The sequence below is a fragment of the Ciona robusta genome, chromosome 11 (genome assembly GCF_009617815.1).
Source record: "Ciona robusta chromosome 11, ASM961781v2".
Lineage (NCBI taxonomy): Eukaryota > Metazoa > Chordata > Ascidiacea > Phlebobranchia > Cionidae > Ciona > Ciona robusta.
In genome coordinates, this window is record NC_143245.1 from 8,508,419 (window position 1) to 8,531,414 (window position 22,996).

The 22,996-nt window shown below is 37.8% G+C and overlaps 8 protein-coding genes across 8 annotated transcripts; 5 read left to right on the forward strand and 3 right to left on the reverse strand.

Moving 5' to 3' along the window:
- Positions 1-2,893: 2,893 nt before the first annotated feature.
- Positions 2,894-5,278, forward strand: LOC149729141 (replication factor C subunit 5-like). The gene is made up of 5 exons (XM_089888692.1): positions 2,894-3,135; positions 3,406-3,530; positions 3,814-3,981; positions 4,291-4,528; positions 4,718-5,278. Exons 1-5 carry the CDS (start codon positions 2,985-2,987, stop codon positions 5,017-5,019), a joined length of 984 nt encoding a protein of 327 aa, XP_089744818.1. The 5' UTR covers positions 2,894-2,984; the 3' UTR covers positions 5,020-5,278.
- A 147-nt stretch (positions 5,279-5,425) lies between these two features.
- LOC149729142 (uncharacterized) lies at positions 5,426-9,399 on the forward strand. The gene is made up of 8 exons (XM_089888688.1): positions 5,426-6,329; positions 6,593-6,691; positions 6,986-7,102; positions 7,159-7,317; positions 7,544-7,638; positions 7,817-7,991; positions 8,087-8,407; positions 8,760-9,399. Exons 1-8 carry the CDS (start codon positions 6,278-6,280, stop codon positions 8,945-8,947), a joined length of 1,206 nt encoding a protein of 401 aa, XP_089744814.1. The 5' UTR covers positions 5,426-6,277; the 3' UTR covers positions 8,948-9,399.
- Positions 9,400-9,554: 155 nt separating this feature from the next.
- Positions 9,555-11,538, reverse strand: LOC149729143 (uncharacterized). The gene is made up of 8 exons (XM_089888695.1): positions 11,349-11,538; positions 11,120-11,218; positions 10,920-11,036; positions 10,705-10,863; positions 10,397-10,491; positions 10,172-10,346; positions 9,959-10,078; positions 9,555-9,787 (listed from the first exon to the last, which is right to left on the reverse strand). Exons 1-8 carry the CDS (start codon positions 11,419-11,421, stop codon positions 9,687-9,689), a joined length of 939 nt encoding a protein of 312 aa, XP_089744821.1. The 5' UTR covers positions 11,422-11,538; the 3' UTR covers positions 9,555-9,686.
- A 907-nt stretch (positions 11,539-12,445) lies between these two features.
- LOC149729144 (uncharacterized) lies at positions 12,446-14,828 on the forward strand. Its single transcript, XM_089888696.1, has 8 exons — positions 12,446-12,694; positions 12,837-12,935; positions 13,019-13,135; positions 13,192-13,350; positions 13,564-13,658; positions 13,709-13,883; positions 13,978-14,117; positions 14,482-14,828. The coding sequence occupies exons 1-8, from the start codon at positions 12,622-12,624 to the stop codon at positions 14,539-14,541; spliced, it is 918 nt and encodes a 305-aa protein (XP_089744822.1). The 5' UTR covers positions 12,446-12,621; the 3' UTR covers positions 14,542-14,828.
- A 223-nt stretch (positions 14,829-15,051) lies between these two features.
- LOC149729145 (pre-mRNA-splicing factor syf2-like) lies at positions 15,052-18,464 on the forward strand. The gene is made up of 4 exons (XM_089888698.1): positions 15,052-15,353; positions 15,584-15,718; positions 16,099-16,323; positions 17,494-18,464. The coding sequence occupies exons 1-3, from the start codon at positions 15,053-15,055 to the stop codon at positions 16,320-16,322; spliced, it is 660 nt and encodes a 219-aa protein (XP_089744824.1). The 5' UTR covers position 15,052; the 3' UTR covers position 16,323; positions 17,494-18,464.
- Positions 16,896-18,658, reverse strand: LOC149729146 (D-aminoacyl-tRNA deacylase 1-like). The gene is made up of 6 exons (XM_089888700.1): positions 18,517-18,658; positions 18,210-18,300; positions 17,842-17,944; positions 17,479-17,611; positions 17,248-17,333; positions 16,896-17,042 (listed from the first exon to the last, which is right to left on the reverse strand). The coding sequence occupies exons 1-6, from the start codon at positions 18,557-18,559 to the stop codon at positions 16,998-17,000; spliced, it is 501 nt and encodes a 166-aa protein (XP_089744826.1). The 5' UTR covers positions 18,560-18,658; the 3' UTR covers positions 16,896-16,997.
- LOC149729147 (protein lin-52 homolog) lies at positions 18,575-19,430 on the reverse strand. The gene has a single exon (XM_089888702.1). It carries the CDS (start codon positions 19,253-19,255, stop codon positions 18,917-18,919), a length of 339 nt encoding a protein of 112 aa, XP_089744828.1. The 5' UTR covers positions 19,256-19,430; the 3' UTR covers positions 18,575-18,916.
- A 134-nt stretch (positions 19,431-19,564) lies between these two features.
- LOC149729148 (uncharacterized) lies at positions 19,565-21,212 on the forward strand. The gene has a single exon (XM_089888699.1). The coding sequence runs from the start codon at positions 20,363-20,365 to the stop codon at positions 21,014-21,016; it is 654 nt and encodes a 217-aa protein (XP_089744825.1). The 5' UTR covers positions 19,565-20,362; the 3' UTR covers positions 21,017-21,212.
- The last annotated feature ends 1,784 nt before the right edge of the window (positions 21,213-22,996 follow it).

Sequence of the window (22,996 nt, forward strand, 5' to 3'; positions counted from 1 at the left end):
TCCTATATATTATGATGTTATTGATAAATGTTATGTGTGCTGACCGAATGCCTCAATTAGGTTGTTACGTTACAGGTATGGCCGTATGGGTGCTTTCCATACCTGTACATAACTACCGATATCGATGTGTTCAATTCAACTTATTTATTTTGTTGTATTAATGCCAATGCATACATACAGAGACTGCTGCTGCTGCCAGGGATCACAAAGAAAAATGTAGGTTAACGAAGGGTTACTAGTTATTGTACTACCCATTTTATGTGTTCAATTGGTTGTGTTGTGTGCTATAATGGGGTTTAACTCAATAATTTTTTTTTTAGTTTATAGTAAAGTGGCTTAATAAAACACAATGGGGTACTTGGGGTAAGAAAGGACAAACCTCCTAGCCCGCTAAAAAAAGACAATTTATTGCAAACAACTTTTCTGGGTAAAAACAATATTTATGTGGCATATTTTTTATACTAACTTTAATTCTAAATGATAATTCTTTTTCGGTAAAACACAAATTACTAAATTAAACAAAAAATTGAAAACTTTTTATAGGGCTTGTTAAACTTTTGTGAAAAGGCCTTTCGTGATAAATTTATCATGAATGCAGGTATTTGTAATAAAAAACAACTGTGTTTTTTTCTGTTTTTATTTTTTCTGGGTAACACTAAAAGAGGGAAAAGGGAAAAGAGGGAAAAGAGGGAAATGGACACTACAAGGGGAAATAGGGAAAAGAGGGGAAAAGGGTAAACTTGCATTTCTAAAAAAGGGGAAAAGGAAAAGAGGGAAAACAGGGAAATGCTGCTTAGTAAAAAAACGATATTTTTTAAATTTGATTTTATTTACTTAACTTTGAAATTAGAAAAAGGGAACAGCAGAAAATTAATACTAACAAGGGAAAAGATGAAAAATAAAGAAAAGAGGGAAACAGGGAAAAGGAGTCTTCCCTCTTTTTCCTGTTTTCCCTCTTTTCAACTGTTTTCCTTTTCCCTTTTTCTCTCTTTTTGCCTAAATCGTTTCCAACACTGCTTTATATTTATATACAATGTTTTCCTCAGCCAAGCAGCATATTTATTACGAATTAGTAGGGATTTACATGTGGATTCATTGCATCATAATAGCGGTTGTTTGAACCTGGCAATTGATTACGACATAATAGCAATTCACACGTTGATTATTGACTTCATAATAGCAATTCACACGTTGATTATTGACTTCATAATAGCGATTCACACGTGAATTATTTAGCAAACAGGAGTTTAAATACCAGTTGAACGCATTTGTGTCGTGAATGACGCATCGGTATTGACATATTTTAACGAACGTAAACGAAGTTTGTTTGCAGTAATAATAGCGTCTTCGTTTGGTTGAACGTAATTCCTTACGCATTATTAGTATGAAGAAAATCAAAGGGTTGCCAGGCAATCCTGCAACCCCGTAACTTTACGCCAGTGCCTATTGCATGAAACCACTTTCGAGCTGTGGTATTGCATTTGCCATTTACATTTACCATCTGATTTTACTCAATACAAGGACAAGTTCACTTACCTACCATTAGGATGAGAATATTGCATTCAAAACATAACTTGTGTTCTAGATTGGAAATATTGCATACAAAACATTAAACTCTTATATAAACAAGAAATATGCTCAAGGCCTACCTTAAACTTTAAAATAACACTAAACAAATAAATAACACGAAACAACAAATATGCTTCAGGCATACATCCAACTTTAAAATCACATGAAACAACAAATATGCTCCAGGCCTACCTCCAACTTTAAAATAACACGAAACAACAAATATGCTCCAGGCCTACTTCCAACTTTAAAATCATACTAAACAACAAATATGCTCCAGGCCTACTTCCAACTTTAAAATAACACTAAACAATTTAATAACACGAAACAACAAATATGCTCCAGGCCTACTTCCAACTTTAAAATAACACGAAACAACAAATATGCTCCAGGCCTACCTCAAACTTTGAAATAACACGAAACAACAAATATGCTCCAGGCCTACCTCCAACTTTAAAATAACACTAAACAATTTAATAACACGAAACAACAAATATGCTCCAGGCCTACTTCCAACTTTAAAATAACACTAAACAACAAATATGCTCCAGGCCTACCTCCAACTTTAAAATAACACTAAACAATTTAATAACACGAAACAACAAATATGCTCCAGGCCTACTTCCAACTTTAAAATAACACGAAACAACAAATATGCTCCAGGCCTAACTCAAACTTTGAAATAACACGAAACAACAAATATGCTCCAGGCCTACCTCCAACTTTAAAATAACACTAAACAATTTAATAACACGAAACAACAAATATGCTCCAGGCCTACTTCCAACTTTAAAATAACACGAAACAACAAATATGCTCCAGGCCTACTTCCAACTTTTAAATAACACTAAACAACAAATATGCTCCAGGCCTACTTCCAACTTTAAAATAACACTAAACAACAAATATGCTCCAGGCCTACCTCCAACTTTAAAATAACACGAAACAATTTAATAACACGAAACACCAAATATGCTCCAGGCCTACTTCCAACTTTTAAATAACACTAAACAACAAATATGCTCCAGGCCTACTTCCAACTTTAAAATAACACGAAACAACAAATATGCTCCAGGCCTACCTCAAACTTTAAAATAACACGAAACAACAAATATGCTCCAGGCCTACCTCAAACTTTAAAATAACACGAAACAACAAATATGCTCCAGGCCTACCTCAAAATTTTAAATAATACTAAACAGTTAAATAAAATTGCGCAATAACATCGACACGCTCGACGACCTCATAGAAATATCTAACTACGTCATACTAAGGGGATTTTCGGAAAGCTTCCAGCCTGAGCGTTAAAGCATTAACCATTTTTCACAGAAACTTGTCTAATTATTTGCATTTATCAAGAATTTTGTCGAATTCTGTGTTTATTTTAATTATTATAAAAAGCTGAATGACGTAAAATGTCGAAGTCGACGCCTAATCTACCATGGGTGGAGAAATATCGACCAGAATCGCTCGATGACCTGATTTCACACGAAGATATTTTGAGCACAATATCTGGATTCCTTGCGCAGAATAGACTTCCCCACCTTCTGTTTTATGGACCACCAGGTATAAAACAATGCATAGGATTTTACTTCACGTATTTGTGTTTGTGGCAAAGTGGTTAGAGCGCTGTAGACGTTAACACACAACACCAAAGAGAATTATGACAATAATATATTACATTGTTCCTTGTATTGAATCACTTACGGTCATTACTGATACGGATTCAAGCATTGATTAGTCTTTTAATATCTTGATGGAAAATCTACCTTAACCCTAAATGTATTGGTTATTTTACCAACACTATATACATGTAACCTTTATTCTTGTTTCCAGGCACGGGCAAAACGTCCACAATACTTGCGTGTGCGCGGAAGTTATATTCGACAACCCAGTTTAACTCGATGGTTCTTGAACTTAACGCTTCGGATGATCGAGGGATCGGGGTCGTGAGGAACCAAGTAAGTTGGGGTGGAAAGTGAAATATAAGTTTCTGTGGTCAAGCTGTCCCATTGTTGATACCTGGCCTTCTGATGCTTGTTGTCCCATTTGTGTTTGTTATTGTTTGTGTTGCATCTAAAATAACAAAACTGTCAACATATTTTTCTATGTGGCTGAAAATTTAAAAAACCCATTAGTGACCACTGGGTTAGAGCAATTGTGGTTAAGTATCTTGCCCAAGGACACATACGCCCACAATGGTGGCAGCATCGAGTCTTGAACCCGTACCCTGTTCATCCCCAGATCTTAAGCTTCGCGAGCACTCGTACAATCTTTAACAAAGGTTTCAAGTTGATTATCCTCGACGAAGCCGATGCGATGACGAAAGATGCACAGAATGCGTTGCGGAGGGTGATGGAAAAGTTTATGGAGAACACGAGGTTTTGTCTCATCTGTAATTACTTGACTAAGGTGGGTAGGGGTCGTGTTTTATGTTGGTTTGGTTTAAACAAGCGATAGTTTTAGTAGATATAAACTGAAACCCAGGAATTAATTGACAAAATCTCAAATGATATAAAAACAAATGGAATTTTAAAAATAATAGAAAATGACATTTTGTTAAGAAAAATCAAAGTACATAATACGCTACAGTTTGGAAACAAATGGCTGATTTATTCGGCCATAAAAAGGAGATCAGTTATTTTTGATATCCCTATAGATTTTGGTGTTTAATATTTTTAATGCATTTCATACAAACATACAAACATATTAATCCACCAGATTATTCCTGCCATCCAATCACGATGCACCAGGTTCAGGTTCGGACCGTTAACCACCGATAAAATAAGTTCAAGGTTGGAATATATCATCAAGGTTGAACAACTTAATGTCACAGAGGACGGTTTGAATGCTTTGGTGACCTTGGCCAACGGTGACATGAGGAAAGCTTTAAATATTCTACAAAGTTCATCCATGGCTTATATCGAGGTGGATGAGGATGGGGTTTATAAATGCACAGGTGGGTGGGTGGGTTGTAAGGGTTACAAGCCATAGACGTTCTTTGTTAAAATCTGGGGTGACAATTGTGAAAATCTTCCGGCAATTGTTTGTTTTGTAATTTAAATAAAGGTCAACATTTCATCAGCAATGTGGCAACACAACAATAGGTTTTGAAGCAAACTCTGATAACGCGTTTAATATATACCAGGTCGGCCAAGGAGAGATGATATCAAGAAGATTATGAAATGGATGTTAAATGAAGATTACACGACCGCGTATCGATCAATCATGGAACTAAACATGACCACCAGCATGGCTCTGCAGGATATCATTGAACAAATCCATTTATTCGTGCACGAGGTTCATTTCCCCGTGGCCGTGCGGATTTATTTGCTGGACAAACTTGCGGACATCGAACATCGACTTGCGTCGGGCACGAGCGAAAAGTTACAACTTGGTTCGTTGGTGTCGGCGTTCCAACACGCGAGGAACATCGTGGCAGCGAAGTAAGGTTTGTCGCACGCCCAACTTTTACATTTCCTGCACAAAATTTAATAAAATAAAATATGACAAATATGACACTCTTATGATGATGTCATAATAAGTCATCCCTTTGTTGATGACATCACATTGTGTATTATGACACAAAGTTTGAACCAGTTTGACTTTTAGGCCTTTTCTCATATTTGGGGTTTTCCCTCCTTTTGTTCAGCCATTGTTTATGAAAAAATCTTAATTACAACTGAATAAACATCACAATGGTTTCGTATTCAGTTGCTTTGTTCTATTGTTACATCACAGTTGGTTGTAAGCGACGTCTTCGTGTGGGAGGAAATTTATTTAAAGTCAAGGAACAGGTGTTTGATGCCTCAGTGTTGTAAGCCAGCAAGGGATTTTTATCAATCATGATAATTATTTAATTTAAAACTGTAAAAAAAGAAAAGCGAAAATGAAAGTTAAACAGTCAAATGAGTGATTGAATGTAACTTATTTATCCTCGCATGACGGGGCAAAGTGTTACATCACAAACGCGTTTATGAGATTTTGACGGGGCAACGATAGTAGCCATAACTATGGTGTAGAACGTAATGTTTTAATTTGTTTAAAGTAACAAATTTACGATGAGATATTACAGTGACTACTCGTGTGTGGATCTTTAGTTTGTGCAAGGTTGATATTAGAAATAATGGGTGTCTATTATGATTTAAGGTGATCTGTGTGTAGAACTACATTTGGTTGGGGCAAGGTGGAACATGTTTTCGTACACTTTTCTCCTCCCATTTGGTAGTAAACAAAGAATATTTACAGAATGGTATACCTGTCTCCTCACGACTCTGAAAGAGCGTTGTTAATTGTTAGGAAATATGGGATATTATATGCTAACGGTATTACGGTAACCATCTTACCCCACTACTATATAGATGTAAGTCGAATAGTTTTCCTACGGCAATGCATTTTCATAAACGTGTTACAACGACTGTCTTTTTACCGCTACTTCCTTTCGCTATTTGTTTATTACACTACTTTGTTTCCTATTTATTCAATTTCTTAGAAAGCAACGTCACAACTGTTCAGGTTTTGTTATGAATGGAAATAAATTACCGGCAGAGTTAAAAAAGTTTAACCCGCAGCAGCTTAGATATAATTCAACCACAGCAAACTGATAAGTTGAGGGACCTTAAATAAAACATTGTGTAAAAATAAATTAATACTTGATAATCTATTCAACTGTGACTCGTATATTTTAACCTGGAATCTTGATATAAAGATGTTGGAATTCGTGTTGGTAGTTTCGTTTGTTGGGTTGGTATCTTGTCAAGGTGAGTGTTACGTCATAGTTACGTCATAACCAACCCATTATCTACAATTCCCGTACATTTAAACATTCTATGTCGTCATAAAAAGTTTACATTCGAGAACTTATAAATACATATTGTGACGTCATAAATTTATATTAAGGTTGGTTTATGTTTGTAGCAACCATTCCTTTCACTAATATGTAACATCTATATTTGGACAGTGCTGGTTTAGAATTATGACATCACTAACCCTGTTATGACGTCACATACGCCCATTATTACAGATCCAAACGTCTATTGGTCGATGGACAAGACGTTGGGGAACCAAATTACACCAGACATTGGGAATGTGACGATATTTACTTTCAATACAAGTGGATCATGTAATGTATTGTTGTTGTTGCTTGTACCATTTACTCGGTTGAGGTATAACTATAGTATACTGTTGTCACTATAGAGTAGACTATATGGTATAACCTTGGCTGTGGATGTCTTGCTTGTTCGCCCACAACGGTAGCAGCACCAGCAAGATTCGAACCTGTATCCTCTGGGTAATGGACAAACGAGTTGTTTAAAATAGAACACCCGTGTGTCTTTGCCGCCCACGCGTGGATGGATAAGTTACCATATTTCGGAACTTTTGCTCACTAAAACTTTTGCATTATTATTGTTTACAGTCGTGAACGGTTACAATGGCAATGCGTTACGTCTGTACCAAACAAGCGACACATTCAATGGAGTCGGGGCCGTTGCGGATGAGTGCGTATTCGAACCAGCCAACCAATGCAATGGAGGTATGTGGCATTACATGGAACACCACGCTGTTACAACAACACTTTTCACTCCCCAGGATTAACAGCAGCCGCGTGGTTGCGACCGCATGCGTGGTCAGCATCAGCCAGACTCTTCGGCACCGGTACAAGCATATTGAGTATTGTCGGGTTCGCGATACGGGTGCGCTCATCTTTTTTAACACGCGAGTTGTATGGGGAAGTCGTTCTAATAAACGGTAAGTATGAAATATTTTTCATATTTGTTTAATTATATTAACAACACTGTTTTTTCCTGACGTTTTCCGCCTTTTTACTTGTCAAAAGTTACCGACAAAGTTACATACGTGGTAACTTGTAAGCAACACGAGGTGTATAAAACAGAACACCCGTGTGATAACGGCTGTCGTTTTCCCCACCACATGTGAAGATACGTGACTTTCATTCACCCATTCATCCACCCAGGCACTTTGTCCACTGCCACCATTGATTTGGATCTTGTACCATTGGACACGTGGACGCATTTAACCATGGTGTGGCATGAAACAACTGGTATAAAGGTGAGTTGGCTTTTATTACAAATCCGGTTTAATTTAAAACTGACTTCAACTTTACTGTACGTGCTGTTTAACCGACACTTTTTTCTGGATGGTTCGCTGAAGGGCCTTACATATAAAATCGCATTTAAAGGGATTAATTACTATGTTACGTAACCTCCTTTATATATCTTTACATTAGATGTACATCAACGGCACCGAACCAACTTACATTAGCCCATCAGCGTCATCTAGCGTTAGTGGTCTTTTATCTTCTCTCCAGCATTTTACTTTCGGAGTTTCCTCACAACTTGAACTCGATTTCGATGAAGTAAAGTTATGGTACAACCCACTAACCCCTACCCAAGTAATGCGGGGTAAGTTGAACTGCTCGTTTATCATCATGGGTGGTCACTGTGTATGGGGGGTTTGTGGAATCTTGGGTTTATTGCGGGTTTTGTTTCTTTAACAGCGGTCACCAATGTACCAACAACAACAACGGACTCAATGCTAACTACTCCACAAACAACAACAACAGACTCAATGCAAACTACTACACAAACAACAACAACAGACTCAATGCAAACTACTCCACAAACAACAACAACAGACTCAATGCAAACTACTCCACAAACAACAACAACGGACTCCATGCAAACTACTCCACAAACAACAACAACAGACTCAATGCAAACTACTCCACAAACAACAACAACAGACTCCATGCAAACAGTAGGACAAACAGCAACAACGAATACTTTACAAACAACGCCACCAATTATTATAGTTAACGGTAAGTAACCTGAGGTCTTGGTTTAAATACTATACAAGCCTTAAGCTCCCACGTTCAATGTGGGGTCGTATTATGTCCATGATAAGTATGCAGGTTTAACATCTTGGGCGTATGTGTCCTTGGGCAAGACACATAACGACAATTGCTCCAACCTAGTGGTCACTAATGGGTTGTCCAAATTATCAGCCAAACATAAAATAATCACCCACAAAGTTACATATGTGGTAACTCATAATAAGCGGACACGAGGTGTATGAAACAGAACACCTGTGTTATAACGAATGCATGTCGTTAACCCGCCATGTAATGATAAATAAGTTACATTCCACACCTAACACTAAACCTCCAACAGGACGTGCATGCGACTCACTTTGCCTTGGACTCGCCATCGGCCTTCCTTTAGGCTTGATGTTGATTGTTCTTGTCGTTGTGTGTTGTTGTTGTTGTCGAAACTCGAATGGTTGTTGTGCTTGTTGCTGTGGTGGTGCAGGGGGCGACGACGATGACGAAAAAGAAAGAGAGACTGACACTGCCCTATGAAACTGCAATGACGTCATTTGCTTGTTTTTTATGACGGCATTATTGCTACATTATGACGTATTTTTATTTTTATGACGTCAGTTTTGCGCTTTTCTTATCGCCCGAATACTCGTTCAGTGTTCCTTTTTTGTATATTTCGTCACTGTTATATGTTCATTGTTATAAGTATGTTTCGATCTTCCTCAACGACCTCAGCTCGGTTAAGTCGCTTAAGTTCGCTTCGTCGTTGTTGTAACTTCTTAAACCGGGACAATTTATCATTATCGTCGTCCATTTCAGTAGTTTCAAATAAGTTTTTTTATTCAAATGTACAGGTTCGAATGAGAAGCCAATATTGCGCTATTGTAACAATGTGTATTTCTACAAGTTGAACCGGGATGTATTGAGTTGGCATGTCTTTTGTCATTACCAACAAAAGCACAATTACAAAGCAATGAAAAGCTCGTGACAAATGCCTTGTGTGAATCGTTGCTGTATAGCGTCATCCGTCATTAACACGATTTTATTCTATATGGGTGAGGTCATTGGCAGAGACCCTATCATTATGCTAGAGTTGGTCCATTTTATATTAACTGCTTTTGCACGAATGGTTTAAGAGTTGAACACACAGGGCGGAATCTGCAAAGACAATTAACACTAAATAAGAATTCAAGCGGACATAACTGACGTCATCGCAGTTTCATTCGGCCGTATCTGTTTCCCTTTCATTGCCGCCTACATCACCAACACAACAACATTTCTATCCACAGCAACAACAACATACAAGAACAACAATCAACAACAAGCCTAATGACAACAAGACTACTGCCGCTGCCAGGAAAAGTTTGTCCCATGCAGGTCCTGTTGAGTAATGTTTAGTGTTAGTTGTTAAGAGTATGAGATATAATATGTGCGCCTTTACATTTAAGCTGTTACACCTTCATATATATATATGCGCGTTACACGGCACCACATTAAACGTGGGGGCTTAAGGCTTGTAGTAATTAAACCAGGGTAATATAAGTTTCATACCGTTGAAAAACGAGTCCCTTGTTGTTGTAGTACGAGGTGTTGTTGTTGTTGTTGTTGTTGTCGTCGTGGTTGGCAAAGGTGTTTTCGTTGCTGTCGATGCACTCGGCACAGTGGTGACCGCTGTTAAAGAAACAAACCCGCAATAAACCCAAGATTCCACAAACCCCCATACACAGTGACCACCCATGATGATAAACGAGCAGTTCAACTTACCCCGCATTACTTGGGTAGGGGTTAGTGGGTTGTACCATAACTTTACTTCATCGAAATCGAGTTGTTGTAACGAACTGCCGAATGTGAATTTTAGCTCGTTTAAACTGGTTGACAAGCTGACGCTAGATGACGCTGGTGAGCCAATGTAAGTTGGCTCGGTGCCGTTGATGTACATCTAATGTAAAGATATTAATACCAAGGATAAAGCACACGAACCCCACTCACCTTTATACCAGTTGTTTCATGCCACACCATGGTTAAATGCGTCCACGTGTCCAAAGGTATAAGATCTCTATCAATGGTGGCAGTGGATCTGGTGCCTAAACATGACGTTAGTTACACGAGTTTGAAACTTGACATTGTTACAATTGCGGGCGTGTGGTGTAAACAAGACAGTAAACAACAAATATAGTTCACATTGTCAGCCATATAGAAAAACAATCATCCACAAAGTTACATGGCTACTCTTGTCTCGTCATCCGAGGATAAATAAGTTACTTTTATTTATTGAAAACTCAATACAATACACTAACCACTGGACGATATGACGTCAGCAATTATCTCTCGTTGAAATATTGACGTTCGCGGATAAATGGTGAATCCGGGGACCAATAGGGGGGGTTTACCCGTTGTTATAACGATTGTATCAGCAGCCCACGCATGCGGTCGCAACCACGCGGCTGCTGTTAATCCTGGGGAGTGAAAAGTGTTGTTGTAACAGCGTGGTGTTCCATGTAATGCCACATACCTCCATTGCATTGGTTGGCTGGTTCGAATACGCACTTATCCGCGACGGCCCCGACTCCATTGAATGTGTCGCTTGTTTGGTACAGACGTAACGCATTGCCATTGTAACCGTTCACGACTGTAAATGATTGTGACGTCACACCTCACTTTATTATACCGATATTTTGTAACAAATCACAATCAACAACAACAATACATTACATGATCCTCCAGTGTTGAAAGTAAATACCGCCACATTCCCAATGTCTGGTGTAATTTGGTTCCCCAACGTCTTGTCCATTGACCAATAGACTTTCGGATCTGTAATAATAGGAGTGTGTGACGTCATAAGATGGTTAGTGATGTCATAAGCGACAAAATGCAGACCATGACGTCACGTATTCTAGTAATATACTTGTGACGTCATGATTATTCTACTATACACCACTACCTGTACATCCGGTCAACTCAACAAACAAAACCAACAACAAAACTTTCATAATCGCCACCACTTGAGCCGCCATTTTTTTCTTTTCAAGTGAAAACTTTTGTAAAACAGGCGTATAAATATTTTGTTTGAATTGCGTTCCTATATATCTGTGTCTGCAAAATGTACATTCGAAAAGTACAACTTAAATAATGCAAAACGCAATGTTAGTTTATACGAACTTTAAAATATAAGCTTGCACGATTCTATTATACATTCTAAACTTTACAATAAATGTCATCCTTGATTGTACGAGACTGGTAATGAAGCCAGGACAATACCTCACCACATAAGGAGGAACCAATATTGAGCTATTATACCGATGTATTTTTTTACAAGTTTAAGTTTAATAGTGTGTGTTTTGAGCTGACGTGTCTTTTGTTGTTTCCAATAAAAACACAATTACAAAGCAATGGGAGGCCCATGGTTCAACTTTGTGTGCGCAGGTGGATTATTTATTATTTTGATACATTTTGGGGGCGGGAGGTGGTAGTGCAGCGCGCAATATAATAGTTCCTCATCCGAAACTTGCATAATATAGTACAGTGGGGGAAGATGGGACACTTAAGCACATATTGCCCAATATTTCCAAAATCAAAATATATGACGGTTTTTTTAAACTCAGCATAACAAAACAAACTGCAATACAATATGTCGCAAACTATACATGATTTAAACAATAAACTTCGTACAAACAATATAGTTGACGATATCTTTGTTCTTAATACACAATCAGCTTCCAGTAAACTGTAAATGTTTATGAATGTTGCAACCACCAACACCCCCCCCCCCAAGTGTCTAAAAATAATAATTACACCACCCTCAAACACTAAGGCATACGTCACGAGCTTTCCATTGCTTTGTAATTGACTGTTAACGAAACATGATATACGAGGAAGTTGATAATGACAAAACACATCAGCGCTCACCCAAGAAAAATACATCGATGTAATAGCTCAATATTGGTTCCTCCTTCGCATGTGGTGAGGTATTGTCCTGGCTTCATTCCATTACCAGTCTCGTACAATCAAGGATGAAATTTATTGTAAAGTTTAGAATATATATTAGAATCGTGCAAGCTTATATTTTAAAGTTCGTATAAACTAACATTGCGTTTTGCATTATTTAATTTGTACTTTTCGAATGTACATTTTGCAGACACAGATATATAGGAACGCAATTCAAATAAAATATATAAACGCCTGTTTTACAAAAGTTTTCACTTGAAAAGAAAAAAATGGCGGCTCAAGTGGTGGCGATTATGAAAGTTTTGTTGTTGGTTTTGTTTGTTGAGTTGACCGGATGTACAGGTAATGGTGTATATTACGTAAAAATAGAATAATTATGACGTCACAAGTATATAACTAGAATACGTGACGTCATTTTCCTTGGAACATGTTGCTTATGACATCAGTAACGCCCTTATGACGTCACACACTCCCATTATTACAGATCCAAATGTCTATTGGTCGATGGACAAGACGTTGGGGAACCAAATTACACCAGAGATTGGGAATGTGACGATATTTACTTTCAACACTGGAGGATCATGTAATGTGTTGTTGTTGTTGATTGTGATTTGTTACAATATATCGGTATAATAAAGTGTGGTGTGACGTCACAATCATTTACAGTCGTGAACGGTTACAATGGCAACGCGTTACGTCTGTACCAAACAAGCGACACATTCAATGGAGTCGCGGCCGTCCCGGATGAGTGCGTATTCGAACCAGCCAACCAATGCAATGGAGGTATGTGGCATTACATGGAACACCACGCTGTTACAACAACACTTTTCACTCCCCAGGATTAACAGTAGCCGCGTGGTTGCGACCGCATGCGTGGGCTGCTGATACAATCGTTATAACAACGGGTAAACCCCCCCTATTGGTCCCCGGATTCACCATTTATCCGCGAACGTCAATATTTCAACGAGAGATAATTGCTGACGTCATATCGTCCAGTGGTTAGTGTATTGTATTGAGTTTTCAATAAATAAAAGTAACTTATTTATCCTCGGATGACGAGACAAGAGTAGCCATGTAACTTTGTGGATGATTGTTTTTCTATATGGCTGACAATGTGAACTATATTTGTTGTTGACTGTCTTGTTTACACCACACGCCCGCAATTGTAACAATGTCAAGTTTCAAACTCGTGTAACTAACGTCATGTTTAGGCACCAGATCCACTGCCACCATTGATAGAGATCTTATACCTTTGGACACGTGGACGCATTTAACCATGGTGTGGCATGAAACAACTGGTATAAAGGTGAGTGGGGTTCGTGTGCTTTATCCTTGGTATTAATATCTTTACATTAGATGTACATCAACGGCACCGAGCCAACTTACATTGGCTCACCAGCGTCATCTAGCGTCAGCTTGTCAACCAGTTTAAAGGAGCTAAAATTCACATTCGGCAGTTCGTTACAACAACTCGATTTCGATGAAGTAAAGTTATGGTACAACCCACTAACCCCTACCCAAGTAATGCGGGGTAAGTTGAACTGCTCGTTTATCATCATGGGTGGTCACTGTGTATGGGGGGTTTGTGGAATCTTGGGTTTATTGCGGGTTTGTTTCTTTAACAGCGGTCACCAATGTGCCAACAACAACAACAACAACAACAACAACAACAACTACAACAACAACAACAACACCAGCAACGACAAGAACAACAACAACACCCGCTACCACACGAACAACAACTAACTCAGGAAACATAATAAAGGTATTCATATATATCCTTGCTTGGGGTGATAAACTGTAAGATTTAACGACTGTCTTTCTCTTCGTTGTTTTAATGAATATGAAACTTAAATAAATGTAACTTGCTTTATCGACGCGTGGCCGGAAAACGACAGTCGTTATAACACAGGTGTCCTGTTTCATATACCGCGTGCCTGCTTATAAGTTAGCGCGTATGCAACTTTGTGGTTGATTGTTTTTATATATGGCTGATAATTTGGACAACCGGTTAGTGACCACTGGGTTGGAGCAATTGTTGTTAAGTGTCTTGCCCAAGGACATGTACGCCCACAATGATAGCAAATTGATTACGACACATTTAAATTAAAGTCTACGTTTATTCACAGATCTGCCCCAACACGGTGGCGAAGGTGCTTGCTTTAGCGTATGCTGTGGGTTTTGTATAAAGTGTGAAGACGAGGAGATGATTAGATGTAGAAACTGGAATATTTTTTTGTTTTGCTTATCTGATTCAACTAAATGAACGAATGATTGATTGAATATAAAGTATTTATCCTCGCATGACGGGGCTCGTAACTACTGTATAGTGTCTTGTCAAAGACATATCCACATTGGTGGCAGCATCGAGTTTCGAACACGGTACCGTCTGCACAATTTGCGAACACTAACCGTTATACTGTGTTGTCTTTTTTATATAATTTACGTCACTGTGTATTACATGTTTTAAATAACTTAAAAATGTTTGAGTAATAGAAACTGCTATTTGATATTACATTAGAAATAAACTATGTTAATAATTCATTAATAAGCGAGGAACCAGAAACACCCCTAACTTTTTACCGTTTTATCGCTACTGTGCGGTTGATCAATTTAACCAGTTCAACTAAGTGGTGGAGCCACAGGGCAATTGAACATTTTGGTGTCAAAGCGAAACAAAAACAATTTGAAACTACTGAAATGGACGACGATAATGATAAATTGTCCCGGTTTAAGAAGTTACAACAACGACGAAGCGAACTTAAGCGACTTAACCGAGCTGAGGTCGTTGAGGAAGATCGAAAGAAGAAACTGCCGTCGAATTGGGAGGCCGTTCAAAAGAAGGCAGAGTGGAAACTTAATGAAATCGAGAAAAGCAAGGAATTCGCCGATGCTGGTAAAGATTACGACAGAGTTAAATTGTTGGATGTGAGCGCGAGCGATGCCGAGAAAAAGGTTGCAGCAAAAAGAAGGAAGAAAAATCCTGATATTGGGTTTTCAAGTAAGTCTGGGCAATTGCTCTAACCCAGTGGTCACTTATGGGTTGCTTAAATTATCAGCCATACAGAAAAACAATCACCCTCAAAGTTACATACGTGGTAACTTGTAAGCTGGCACGAGGTGTATGAAGCGGAACACTCGTGTTGAAACAAGTGTGATCACCTGCCTTGCCACTCCACAATGTGGGGCTTATGACATCACAAACCATCTTTATAACAATGATCTTCACAGCCTTCGAAGAAGCAGGAACCCGTCTTTACCAAAAGTTGGCGCAAAAGATCGAGCCCGACATGGAGAATTACGAGCGTCGAAAAGAAGAGATGGGGGAAGATATCTTCTACGCGGGGATGAACACACTGTTGCCAGGTGGGAGGACATGGGTGTACATGGGTGTAATTATAATGGCTGTTCCTTCCTTTAATATTTAGTTATTAATATTAATAAAGTTTTCGACCACATTTAAATTTGTCTGTACATAGTATTGGTGAATAGTCGGCTATGTGGGCCAACTGTAAATCTGTTTGTGAATATTTATTTAATGTTTGAAATTATTTATGAAAGTCTTGCAAGGTTATAATGCAATATCATATGGCAGTGATAGAACCTTGGTTGAAGTCAGCTGGTCGAATTTCCCGTTATTTCTGAGATAATATTCACTTATTTGTGTTTTTTGTAAACTTTGGATATTCTTTAAAACACAAGATGATATTCATAAAAATAAAATCAATTTTGATGTTTCTGTCTAGGCCAAGTAAAAGACACAAAAGCTGGAATCGATCGAATGGTGGACGATTTAAACGAACGGAAAGCGAAGAAGAAACCCTTCAGCCGCCGTAGAGCATATGACGATTCAAACGACATCGACTACATTAACGAAGGCAACGCACGATGCAACCGAAAGTTGGAGAAGTTTTACGGACAATATACTGCAGAGATCAAACAGAACCTGGAGCGAGGGACAGCTGTTTAAGGCAAGTTTCATCTTTTGTCGCTTTTCGTATTTTCTTGAAGTAAAATGTACAAATGACCATTTTGTTATTTAGTTTTATGCTTCATACTTTGTTTTCACTTGGGGGGTTTATCATATTGTGGATATTCACAATTATTGTTGAATGTACCAATCATGGTTTAATGTAAACTATTTCTGCCAATAATAATACCTGGGAATTTTAAACCTGTGTCCAGGAACTTGTGTGTTCTACAGTTACTGTTTGTTAATTACGATGTTGATGGATTACTTTTGGAAGGAGTATTATTTACTTCTTAGTTTAACACTGACATGGGTCATAACTCAAATATACAATGATTTTACGTTTCCTGCTTACTATCAAGTAAACATTATTGCAACAACAGCGTTTGTACTTTGATGACTGTTGTCATTGCTTATATTTATGTGGCTGAACCGCTTGTTACAATTGTATCTACAACATGCGTTGCCCGAGGACCATACACCAACAATAGTGGCGGCCTTGAACCTTGAACCTGGTACCCTACAGTCCACTGAACCAATAAACCACCACACCTACATTAAAACGACAACGAATAAAAACTAAACATTTATTCCACGATTGTTGATTGGCTACGAAATTCTAGCAGAATGAAGGATTATGACATCATAGCCTCCTTTATGACATCACACCCTCCATTATGACATCACTTTCTCACTTGATTGTTCAACAGCCTTCTTTTTCTGTTTAAAATTAAAACTTGTCAAAAACGACACATGATACCACCAGGGCGAATCTAGGTATTTACAAAATGTTTTAACAAATTTTAAATATAACATATTTTTTTTCTCCATTTGAACCATATTGATGAAACATTTGTTTACACAACGCATGAAAACCAGATGCGCGATGCAATATATCGTGATTGTTTCAAGGCTCGCCACTTACCTGTCTTGGAGGGGGCGAGTTCAACTCAATAGTGACGGGTCCATCGTTCTGTATGTGGACTTGCATGTGATTGCCAAACTTACCGTCTGTATTAATTAAGTAATGGTGATGCAGTGAATACTCTGTCATTGCCTGGCACATGGTGATAATAAGTTCATTCATTCATTACACAACCAACTCTTCTACAATTCCCCACAAACATTAGTTTTCACCCAAATATTTACATCAAACCTTGAATTTTATCAGGAGAATAACTTTGCCGAAGTTTTTCAAGAAAATCTTTGTAAAATGTTTCCGAAGTATCGGCCATCATTGCTCCGTGAAAGTCCGGTTTGTTGCCTTTCAACACGCATTGCAAAGTGAACTGGGGGTGGAAATGTTTAGTTATCATTTTAAATAAGCGATAATCAATTTATTTAAAACAACAAAGAGAAAAAGAATCATTTATGTTGTGCAAAAAAAGTCAAATTTACCCAAGTTATTAATTTTCTAACAGTTATGGTTAAAGTTTAAGATCTAGATCATTGTTTTTGGAAACCCCGCCGGCTGCTTATAGACCCCTGTGTTTATAATAAACGCAACCCCACAACCCACCTGGCTGACACAAAGTATCTCGAGATTCATCTCTTTCACGCTCTTCGCCCACCGTTTACCCGTCTCATCCTCAAATATACGAAGGTTCAAGATCTTTCGGACCCTGAATAATATTCAATGTTTCAAAGTTTTCTAAATAATTGATTTAAATCCAAACATAAGGTAAAGAGCCAAATGTTATCTGTATTACACAGCATATGGTGTGCCTTGGTGTGAGACATACAGAATAAACATATTTATACCCACAAAGTTTAGGAAATGTTGTGGTAATGGGCCAACTATGCCTGACACATATCATGTTATAACCCCCTCCCATGTGACACAACACAATACAGAACCAACTATCAATAACACTGAAACAAACTCACATGTATTCCGTATCTTTTGGTCCATCGTCTTTTGATATTCCAACCAAGACACAAATCCCTCGTCCGATGGAACTTATCTGTTCTTCCCCAACTGTGAGTTAAATATTGGTTGTATTGAAACAGTAAGTGTAATTTACTATGCATTATATTGCGTGTAACATACATGTGTGATGTGTCATATTTGTTACAGGTTTTAAATACAGCTGATTTTATTATTAATGCCATTTAAAATATAAAAACAAAGCTTGCACAGTGCTTATTCAATTGAATTGTCACCAAATATATTTAGAATAAACCTCCATCTCACCAGTTACACCCGCCTTTACGACTCTTTGAACGATCGCTTTCATTTTAAAATCGACAAATCTAAATATATCAACTTTTATTTAATTCATTTTTCATTAAAAATTCTTCAAAATAAAAAAATACTTGTTTAACCAACAATATTTAACAATGAATGTAAAGCGTTTGATAGATTTATATATTTTCACATAAAATATTCTTTTACAATTCAATCTATTTTTTTAATAAATACATTTTCTGCTTGAATTCGCAATAAATGTTGTGTAATGAACAGGTTTACATAGAAAATAAAAACCTCACAAATGAAATCACTAAGATACCCTCATTGATTGAACATGTACCACATTTCAACACGTGTTGTAACACAGGGAAGTATTACATTACAACAAAACCAGGGAAATATTTTATCGTTGGTTTGTTTTTGGTTTGTCCAAAATATTTAAAAGTTTTCCCCGGGTCATCTCACGTGACTCATCTAATCCAAGTTGGTACGCCAAATTTTGTAATTCCCGAACTTTTTCCATGAGATTGGTTGTTGTTAGGTTCCCAAACTCTTGTAGCATATCTATGTCGTCATCCAGTTGTCCCCCCCACTTCACAGCGGGGGAAGCGGGACTTTTTAACCCGGATAAAAAGTCCGTTACAGATAATTGTTCCGGCCATAGATCGGGTGACGAACGATCCAATTTCTCAAAACTTAGAAGTTGTTCATCCATGCCGTTTTGTAGTGAGTTACCTGCCATGTTAGCGCAACAAAAAAACGAAAAGAATTTCTCAAAAACACGTCATGTGACGTCAGATCCTTGAGATCTTAAATTCCAATCAGGGAATCTCCCCGCAGTAGTTTCGACAAAAGTTCCAGACAACTCGACACTAATGAGTCACCTCACCCGATGTTGTAACATGTAAATGTTTTGCGCCGAAAATGAATAAAATTCACACCTATTTAAAATTCACGTATTTTTGGGTATTTATAAAATAAACACAAAGTAAAAATGCACCTTTAAAAATTTCATGCATATAAAATTTAAATATTCCACTATTAAGTAATGTTTAAAAATATTCACCCTTGAAATACTTATGACCGAATAAAGGAATTACCCAAATTTATAAATAATTTTTTTAGTAAATAAAGAAAAAAAATCATCCGGCCATGTAAGTACCCAGTAATATATTATTCTAAATCAAATATAAATTAATATTTATTTCAAATGTTAATAACTCAAAGTTTAATAATGTTGGCCTATGACGTAATAAGTAAGTAGCAAGCGTGATCTGTAACACGTGATCGATTAAACAACGGAAGTCGCTCATTTTAAATTTCGAGAATACCTTTGATAAGTTCTAGAATTTGCAGCGTTTGTTACGTCATATTACCCGGATGCAAATTCTGGATTATTCTTGTCGTAGCGGCCACGATTCTTATTTGACACCGTACGAGTTGTTTTTAACGTGTTTAACGACTGTCGTTTTGCTGCTAATTCCTTTTCTTCGTTGATTTAATTAATTTAATTTTCTAAAAATGAGCTATCGTATTTGAATAGTTCAATAAAAATTATGCAATAATTGCGCAACATTTACTTAAAAATGTAATTATCGCTTTACGTCTTAATATCCATCATTGTCAGATTCGTATTTAATAATCTTTGAAACTTCCAACATGTGACGTGACGGCAGCATATAATGCACACGCTATTATCATTTACGCTTGCTCTGTAACTCTGAGTCATTTGGCGCGAAATTAGCATCGCGTCGGGCACAGCACCCTCTATATATATGTAAGGCCGTACATGAAAACTTCATTTACTCGGAGCAGTTTAAGCGACAACGTAGTGTAACTAAAGCACACGATGATCAACTATTCATCTAAACGCGAGATTGGGAGACTTGGTTTACTTGTAGTTTTATCTGTTTACAGCTCGGTCACGGTTCGTTCGGCACCGTTATATGGGGGAAATATGGAGAAGCAGCAAGAGCAACGAAGGGGATTACTATGCGCGCTAACAAGATGCTGCGGATGCAGTGTTAGAAATAAAAGATCGACCGACTTTGTAAGTTACGAGGCTGAGGTTTCCGTGCAGTTGGACGGCCGCAAGTGGTGGCCACAGGCAATGTACAAGGGGCGGCGGATACGAACCTCTATTGAGGTTGTACCTCGAAGGTGGACGATTTGGAAACGTGAGACTTCGTATATATTTGGGGTAGCGAGCATTGCAACAGGGCAATACCATTTCCTGCACATAAAGCATAAAAGGAACCGACACCGGATCGTGTTGACCGCGCCAATGCCGCCACCGACAGCGGCGACGATTCAAGAGAATGACAGTCGGTTGTTTCACCGCGTATGGGACAATTTGAAACAAATGTATTTATTCCACCATATAAGTACAGGGCTGTATATAGGTGAATACTTCAACCCGACCCTTAACAGCCCGGGCACCTTACGACCGGTCCGCACCTCCACGGAAGCGGTCGGATTCGTAGTCAACTCAACCTTCCAATAAGTCGGTGCAAGATCATATATTTTTACATGAAATTATTTTTTTCCTTTTTACCGTTGATCGTACACCGTAGCCACCCCGGGACAGGTGCCCCCCCAACCCACTGCCCTATATTACCCACTGTAATTATCGTCAAGTGTTTGTTTTATATTTATTTATTGCCGCATTGTTTATTAAATAAAATGTCAATATTGTTTTACACGTGTGTCTTTGCGTGATTAATGACGTCATGTTGCCGTCGTTTCGGTTGAATAATTACTACGTCACAATATAAACTGTTAAGTCATCATGTGGTCACGTGGTACGCGGAATAATGATTGTGATTTCACACTTTCACTGTTACGTCATAGAAACGGATGCTTGCTTCCGCTTTAGCGCACGCGATGTCAATTGTCAATATAAGTGTGACGTCACAGAGGAGTAAACAACTTGACTGTTATGAAACAAACAAATTATTTTGGCAAATATTGGAAAAAATGTTACGTAAACAATAAAGTTTGTGTTATAAAAAACAGTGTTGTTTCTTTATTATTTCGCAATAATGCTGCCCGCGATTTTAAAATAATTTGATTAATTGTCTCAATGCACGATCGTATAATCTGCTGTGAGGTAACAATAGGACAACATATATACGGTTGTGATGAGAAATAAAGGTTTAAATAGTTTAAAGAAAATTTTCAAAGTATTTATTAGTGTAGAGTGATTCATTATACTGGTAACCCGAAACTCGTGGAAATTCCGGAAAAATGTTCCTTAGACATATAGCGTAGCTTGGGCAAGAACGCACGTGTTTTATTAACTTGTGTTGCCTCTCCATACAAGGATAAATAAGTTACATTCTTAAAATCGTTCATGTTGTCGAAACTTTTTTTTAAATTTAATCGTTAGTTTGGAAAATGTTCCAGCGGTAATAGTTCCTTAAGCTGCGGGTTCGAATCCCTGCCAAGTCGCATTTCCTGCATATCGAACATTATGAAGCAATTATCGCGTGATTGGGAAATCGCCAATGAAATTAGTCAAAAACGAATTTAATATCGAGTCTATTTAGTCGTGTTTCCGTCACAATTAAAGTTGCGGGTGAACAAACGTCGATTTATTTGCAGGTTTGGTGTGGGGTGACGTCACCGCCACAACGAAGACAAACATTTGCATATAAACATCACGTATTTTATTTAATAGGATTAGGATAATATTTATCATTATGAGCTAAAACGCTTTCATGGACTTCCAACACCGGGGGTTTCCCTCTAACACGCTACATGATGTGTCTCACGTGACTCCCCATTTACACGGCCAACTATACTTGTATATGAATAAACATGTTATGCACTTTAGGAATATTATGTAAATTAAGGCAACCTAATGGCGTATATGAGATGAACCCATCTGCTTCTATTTGTGCAAAAATATATTTCTTATTTGATTCACGTCATCAACAATATACACTGTCTAAAAATTGTCACAGATTTTCCGATCTATTTTTACCCAACATACAAGGATACACGTCAAAAGCATTTTATTATGACGTCACTTTTAACTTTCTGCATGCCTTAATCCACACATCCGGGGTTTTTACGCCGAAGCGCATTCAGCACCAGCAACGACGAAAAAGTGAGGCAATTTCTTAAACGACCTGACGTCATAAACGAAAACATTTCTCGAACAACTGTCGCTTATTTTTAGAGGCGTAACTAAAAAAGTTTTTATGACGTAACATGGAAACCTGTTGTCTTTGTATCTTCGGGCGCCCTTAGAAGAACTGACTTTATTAATAGATTAATTGGTAACATCCTATGTGACGTTTTATTGAGAAAAAGATAAATTTATTTACTCGGTACAACGTGATCATGGCGTCATTCCTGTGACGTCATGACGGTGTCAAAATCTTTACGTCCGGTTGCTGCGTGGTCACGCAACGGTGCGTCAAATTACGCATAGAGTTATTTTAGTTTTTATGCAGAAAGAATAAAATTCTATATTGGC

Excerpts from the sequence above, each read along its gene's own strand:
- LOC149729146 (XM_089888700.1), bottom strand. The coding sequence starts at position 18,559 with ATGAAAGCGATCGTTCAAAGAGTCGTAAAGGCGGGTGTAACTG. Across the intron at positions 17,945-18,209 it reads CCAAAAGATACGGAATACAT|GGTCCGAAAGATCTTGAACC; the intron begins GTGAGTTTGTTT and ends AATATTATTCAG. Across the intron at positions 17,043-17,247 it reads ACTCGCCCCCTCCAAGACAG|AAAAAGAAGGCTGTTGAACA; the intron begins GTAAGTGGCGAG and ends AATTTTAAACAG.
- LOC149729148 (XM_089888699.1), top strand. The coding sequence starts at position 20,363 with ATGATCAACTATTCATCTAAACGCGAGATTGGGAGACTTGGTTTACTT.
- LOC149729141 (XM_089888692.1), top strand. The coding sequence starts at position 2,985 with ATGTCGAAGTCGACGCCTAATCTACCATGGGTGGAGAAATATCGACCA. Across the intron at positions 3,136-3,405 it reads TCTGTTTTATGGACCACCAG|GCACGGGCAAAACGTCCACA; the intron begins GTATAAAACAAT and ends TCTTGTTTCCAG. Across the intron at positions 3,982-4,290 it reads TCTGTAATTACTTGACTAAG|ATTATTCCTGCCATCCAATC; the intron begins GTGGGTAGGGGT and ends TTAATCCACCAG.
- LOC149729142 (XM_089888688.1), top strand. The coding sequence starts at position 6,278 with ATGTTGGAATTCGTGTTGGTAGTTTCGTTTGTTGGGTTGGTATCTTGT. Across the intron at positions 6,330-6,592 it reads TGGGTTGGTATCTTGTCAAG|ATCCAAACGTCTATTGGTCG; the intron begins GTGAGTGTTACG and ends CCATTATTACAG. Across the intron at positions 7,992-8,086 it reads CCCTACCCAAGTAATGCGGG|CGGTCACCAATGTACCAACA; the intron begins GTAAGTTGAACT and ends TTTCTTTAACAG.
- LOC149729145 (XM_089888698.1), top strand. The coding sequence starts at position 15,053 with ATGGACGACGATAATGATAAATTGTCCCGGTTTAAGAAGTTACAACAA. Across the intron at positions 15,354-15,583 it reads TCCTGATATTGGGTTTTCAA|CCTTCGAAGAAGCAGGAACC; the intron begins GTAAGTCTGGGC and ends TGATCTTCACAG. Across the intron at positions 15,719-16,098 it reads GATGAACACACTGTTGCCAG|GCCAAGTAAAAGACACAAAA; the intron begins GTGGGAGGACAT and ends GTTTCTGTCTAG.
- LOC149729143 (XM_089888695.1), bottom strand. The coding sequence starts at position 11,421 with ATGGCGGCTCAAGTGGTGGCGATTATGAAAGTTTTGTTGTTGGTTTTG. Across the intron at positions 11,219-11,348 it reads TGAGTTGACCGGATGTACAG|ATCCGAAAGTCTATTGGTCA; the intron begins GTAGTGGTGTAT and ends CTATTATTACAG. Across the intron at positions 10,079-10,171 it reads CCCTACCCAAGTAATGCGGG|CGGTCACCACTGTGCCGAGT; the intron begins GTAAGTTGAACT and ends TTTCTTTAACAG.
- LOC149729144 (XM_089888696.1), top strand. The coding sequence starts at position 12,622 with ATGGCGGCTCAAGTGGTGGCGATTATGAAAGTTTTGTTGTTGGTTTTG. Across the intron at positions 12,936-13,018 it reads TTTCAACACTGGAGGATCAT|TCGTGAACGGTTACAATGGC; the intron begins GTAATGTGTTGT and ends AATCATTTACAG. Across the intron at positions 13,136-13,191 it reads AGCCAACCAATGCAATGGAG|GATTAACAGTAGCCGCGTGG; the intron begins GTATGTGGCATT and ends TTCACTCCCCAG.
- LOC149729147 (XM_089888702.1), bottom strand. The coding sequence starts at position 19,255 with ATGGCAGGTAACTCACTACAAAACGGCATGGATGAACAACTTCTAAGT.